The following is a 5,860-nucleotide window of genomic DNA, read 5'->3' on the forward strand; positions in this document are numbered from 1 at the left end:
CCATTGAAAACCCAATAACCCAATAACATTTTATCGGTTCGGTTTATTGGCCGGTTCGATTTTTGCACACCCCTACTTTTAGTAACCTTTATATATTTATATATACGTACGATTAATATAAGGACCGAAGGAGTGTATCACTACTTATTTTATTGAGTATTTTATTTCTCTTCCCAGTTTTAAATAATAAAAAACCATAACGCGCATAACATGCACATGCTTAAAATGGAATCTTCACAGAAATTCCTATTTATATAAAATATAATGAGTAATCAATAATATATATATATATATATATATATATATATATATATATATATATATATATATATATATATATGACACAATTATAGTGATCAAAACAAAATGAATCCAGTTGATGATGAAATATTCACATCTGATTTTGATGGATTTGAATCAATGAAGCAATATCTTCTAAATGATATTGATTTTTCTGAATTTTTTTCGCCCTCAAGCAACGTTGAATTACCTAATAGTCCTCCTAGCTCAAGTTTTGGTAGCGTTGGTAACACATTCCTTGTGGAAACAACACCGACCAAGGACCCAAAGCGGGGCCCAGTGGTGGCGCGTGATGATGTTCATCACGCGCCAGAAGAAGACTGGAGGAGGTATATTGGAGTGAGAAGGAGGCAATGGGGGACGTTCGCTGCGGAGATAAGAGATCCAAATAGGAGAGGCTCAATGTTGTGGTTAGGAACATATGAGACCCGAGTTTTTGACTAAAATGAGCTATTTTAAAAACCAATTCACCAAAATAATATGTTTTTAATTTTTTTTACAAAACTAGTATAAACGTACTTTATGGTAATGTTTTAGGATATTTTCATTATAAAAATTCAACGGACAAAAAGTTAACGGGTTGACGACGTTAAACACATAAACGTAACTGTGAGTAACGTTTTAGGTGTAAAACGTTACTCAAGAGTACGTTTTTGGAGAATCCAATCATGGGCCACTGACTCCAATCCTGCAAAGGCGGAGTCAAATCATTCAACTGTAAAACGTTACTATGAGTAACGTTTTACACCTAAAATGTTACTTTGACTCCCGTTTCTTAAGAATCTAATCAAGGGCCTTCGACTTCTGCAAATGTAGAATATATTTAGCTATAAAACGTTACTCACAGTGACGTTTTACCTTAAAAACGTTGTTTTCAATTAAAACACTCTGTTAAAGTCATATTCCTCAATTTTTCAAACTGACCAAAATGATTATAAATAAATGTTGTTGTAATATTTTGCATGTTCAAATATAATTCAACAAAAAATTTCCTTGTGTGGTCCATTTTAAAAATAATATTCACAACCTTTGATTTACACGCAATTGGTATTATGAAACGCGTACCTATATATATACTTTCAACAGTTCAATTTACATGCAATTGGTATTATGAAAATCTTTGATTTTATTTATATGATTTATAATGTTATATAAAAATATTAATTGGATTAACATCAATATGACATACATTTAAATGTATCATACCCGATGAAATTTTGTGAATATTATTTTTAAAATGGACCACACAATGAAATTTTTTGCTGAATTATATTTGAACATGCAAAATATTACAACAACATTTATTTATAATCACTTTGGTCAGTTTGAAAAATTGAGGAATATGACTTTAACGGAGTGTTGTAATTGAAAGCAACGTTTTTAAGGTAAAATGTCACTGTGAGTAACGTTTTATAGCTAAATATATTCTAAATTTGCAGAAGTCGAAGGCCCGTGATTAGATTCTTAAGAAACGGAAGTCAAAGTAACATTTTAGGTGTAAAACGTTACTCATAGTAACGTTTTACAGTTGAATGATTTGACTCCGCCTTTGCAGGATTGGAGTCAGTGGCCCGTAATTGGATTCTCCAAAAACGTACTCTTGAGTAACGTTTTACACCTAAAACGTTACTCACAGTTACGTTTATGCGTTTAACGTCGTCAACCCGTTAACTTTTTGTCCGTTGAATTTTTATAATGAAAATATCCTAAAACGTTACCATAAAGTACGTTTATACTATTTGTGTAAAAAAAATTAAAAATATATTAATTAGGTAAATTGATTTTTAAAATAACTCATTTTGGTCAAAAACTCTATGAGACCCCAAAGGATGCGGCTTTGGCTTATGACGAAGCCGCATTCAAAATACGAGGCTCTAAGGCTCGGCTTAATTTTCCTCACTTAGCTGGCTTAGATATTTCTAAGCCAGCTAGAGTAAAGGGGAGTCGTCGTTCATGTTCTCCCTCGTCATCATCATTATCATCGTCAAAAAACGGGGCAAGGAAAAGAAGAATAGATGTGATAAATTCAATAGCTAAAGCTAAGTTAGTTTGTCATAGCTTCATTAAATTTACAAATGTTGGTATAACTATGAGTAAGGAAAGAAGTTGCTCTTCTTCGAGTTTGCACTTGTAGTTTCTCCATTCTCTTTCATTGTCATTTTCTAATGAAATTGTATTTTCATTACTTAGATAGATAAATCACTTTTTGTTCTATCATAATTTTGTTCTATCAAATATTTAAGTTTTATATACCGCTAGTTAGTTTACTTTTTTTAAAAGAAACAATTTCAGAGACCTCTCTTCAGATTTCGCTCTATAACACTAGTAGTTTACGATATTATGTTCATCTCCCTTTCTTTTTTTACTTGTAATCATTTTCTAAATCTATTTAAAATAAATATATATAATACTTATATTACTCGCTTATATTAATTAAATTCTTATTTTAAGTGTTTAAAATTAAAATTGTTTTTATAATGATGGTAAAAATGCTCAATTTATTTCTCACCTTTGGGAAGTTAGTTATTCAATCCTTTTTTAAAAAATAAAATAAATTACTTGCAATAACATAGTCTTGTGTTCATAAGTGTGAGACATATAGAAAAAGGAAAAGAAAAAATAATAATCTAAATTAATTTACTCATGGTTTTTAGGGAATTAATCAAAAATCACTTTTTATTTTATTTTTAACTTTTATCTAGAAAGGAAGGAGTCCATTTTTTGTAACATGTTCTTCAATGTTTAGAAGTTGTTGAAATTGAATATGGGGGGAGAAGATAACGATATCAAGCAAATGTATATAATAATGTATCGATATTTAATATATTTAAAAAAGTAATGAACAAGAAACATGCAAACAATAGTGACAATCAACGACATAAATTAAAATCTGAAACAAACCCCAATTCTTAGTACAAATATATAAACATTATAGTCATTGAGTTACCAAATTACAATAATAACGCTCGAGTTACAAGAAAAAGTAAGAAATATCAAGTAACTAGAGTTAACGAGATAAGAATGGCGATGAGAAGTTTAGATTCTAGAAAGAAATGAGAGGAACAAATGATTTCTTGGTATTGTATCCTCTTTCGATCTAACCGCTATTCCTATTTAATCAATTTATTATTAGGTCTGGATCCTAAATAAAACTTTCTAATATTTTATGCGGCTCAATTATCCCATCCAAATTAGTCTTATTCGCTATTTTTAACATATAAGCCCGTACAAAATTGACTTGATTTATAACAAGATCCTAACGTTTTTTAAAAATCTATGTTAAGAAATCACGAAAACCTAATACATGAGTAATAAATAAAATTAGAATATAAGCAAGAGAAGTTGGCGGGTTTTGAATCCATATCTCATGGAAACAAGGCGTCCAAATTATTGGTACGAATTTAATTATATTTATAATATAAGTGAAAGTTATTGGGTTTGCAGAAACCCTATATTATAACTTTTAATTATAAATAATTTAAATTATGGCTTCAATGTATTATGAATACTATTATTTTATGTTTTATAGAATATAGTTTTTTACCGACAATTTGATATGTATGTCACCCAATACAATATGAAATGATGCAAATACATTCAGTTTTAATTAATATTAAGAAATAAAGATTCTTTCCAGTTCCAACAACCAAATTGTGTTTTTTTTATACATCTTATAAAAAATTTAAAAAACTGATGACAAATTGACATTACACTTCTATAATTATAATTTTAATAAAATAAATTCAATTTATTCTTTATGTATGCGCAATGCAAAGTAATTGCTCATGTTTTTGTAAGGTCCCTTAATTTTTGACGATATCTAATTAAAAGATGAAAATTGCTTATTTTTAAATATTTGAAGGATATTTTTTATTAGGAATAATATTTTAAGGATGTAGCTTAAATTTGAGATACAGCTAAGATGTTTTTGGCCAAAACTTTTTTTTTTTCTTTAAAAAAAAAGAGTTGGTGACTTGTTGGTGACAATCGCTAACACGTGGCACAATTTCCGATGTCTTAACAACATTATTTTAAAATTATACTTCAAATTAGATACATGAATAATGGAGTATAAATATGAACTTATAATTTTGTACTGTTAATCTACTATGATTTATAATTATAGTATGTCAGTAACGTTCTTGTTTTTATTACATAACCGATTCAGATACTTCTGTCTATTGGTAAATTATTTAAAAAATATTATAAATTTACAGTAATAGATAATTTAAAATAATTAAAAGATATATAAAAATTTACGAATTAATTATAACACGTAAATTAACCCATTTTTTAAAAATAATAAAAAAAATGCAGAATTAAACAAACACAAAATAAGATAGTAAAATACTCAAATTACTGCATAGTAATTGAGTATAGTATATATACAACATTCAAGGGTTTAACAACCCTTGTTTTATTTAATACACATATATTTTATATATATAACAAAATTTAAATGACACCATTGCGAAGCATTATTCCCGGTGAATCACGAGCTGATTTAACTGATTCTGTAAAATAAGACAAAAAGAAAAAACGATAGATAAATATTAATTATAATTATTTAACTGAAAAATTAAATTACGTTTACTATCGGTATATATAAATTAAATTCTTACGTGTCACAATTAATGGTCCTGGAGATAGGGATGTTGAGAGATACACCGCACTTGCTAGGGAGAGCTTGTGCAGCATCATCTTTAAGGTTGGCGTATCGATTCGCTGCGGCCTTAAGACAATTGCAAGCGGTTCTCCTTTCATCAGTTGACTGAGCCATACCACTTACGGTTTTCACCCCACTGCAACATGATGCACTAGGCTCACCACCCTGCGTCAGATATGAGATACATGGTGCCATATTAGCGTCTACTTGACCACAAGAGACTCCGCCCTGTTGTTCTAGCCGACCAGCTATTGCTAGCTGGACCACGGCTAGGACAACTAGAACTAGTACTAGTGCAAAGTTTTTCATGATGACTTGATTTAATTTTTTTTTTTAGTTATATGTATATATTTTTTTATGAACGAATATAATTTTAAATTGAGGTAGTGTATTTATACTAATTTAGAGGTGGTAAACGATGAATAAAGTGTGTCACAATTTACAAGTTTGTTGTGTTAGTTTGTTTTTTTCTTTGAATTAGCATGTATTATGGCATAATATAGGTAGCACTAGCAAAGATGGGAATGTTATACTACTAATTTTGTTTTTTTCTTTCTTTATTACGAGTGATACTGCACTATTCTCGTGGGTACCTCTACATCAGCATATTTAACTCTACTTCAATAAGATGCGTTCGGAGTAAATTCTCGTAACAGCAGGGTTAGAATAAAAAGAATCAAATTATCTCAATTTTAACTGTGTGAATATTTTATGTATATGGTCCAAGTTTTATAAAAAAAAATTTCCTCAGTATTAATTTATGTGTCATGTTTTCAATGTCGTATTACAAAAGATAAAGCATAAATCATTCTTAAGAGAAAAAGATTCAAGTCTCTTGGATCATTATTTCCAAAGAAATAATGGAGAGATCGGTGCCTAACTGCACTATGTCAG

At 29.1% G+C, this 5,860-nt stretch overlaps 2 protein-coding genes across 2 annotated transcripts; one reads left to right on the forward strand and one right to left on the reverse strand.

Moving 5' to 3' along the window:
- Positions 1–366: 366 nt before the first annotated feature.
- On the forward strand, positions 367–2,552 carry LOC138340875 (pathogenesis-related genes transcriptional activator PTI5-like). Its single transcript, XM_069293049.1, has 2 exons — positions 367–732; positions 2,120–2,552. The coding sequence occupies exons 1-2, from the start codon at positions 367–369 to the stop codon at positions 2,432–2,434; spliced, it is 681 nt and encodes a 226-aa protein (XP_069149150.1). The 3' UTR covers positions 2,435–2,552.
- A 1,995-nt stretch (positions 2,553–4,547) lies between these two features.
- On the reverse strand, positions 4,548–5,333 carry LOC101258994 (non-specific lipid-transfer protein). Its single transcript, NM_001329192.1, is given in 2 exon segments — positions 4,548–4,814; positions 4,923–5,333. Coding segments are annotated over 2 exon segments (363 nt in total). The 5' UTR covers positions 5,276–5,333; the 3' UTR covers positions 4,548–4,804.
- Positions 5,334–5,860: the final 527 nt, after the last annotated feature.

The sequence above is a fragment of the Solanum lycopersicum genome, chromosome 1 (genome assembly GCF_036512215.1).
Source record: "Solanum lycopersicum chromosome 1, SLM_r2.1".
Lineage (NCBI taxonomy): Eukaryota > Viridiplantae > Streptophyta > Magnoliopsida > Solanales > Solanaceae > Solanum > Solanum lycopersicum.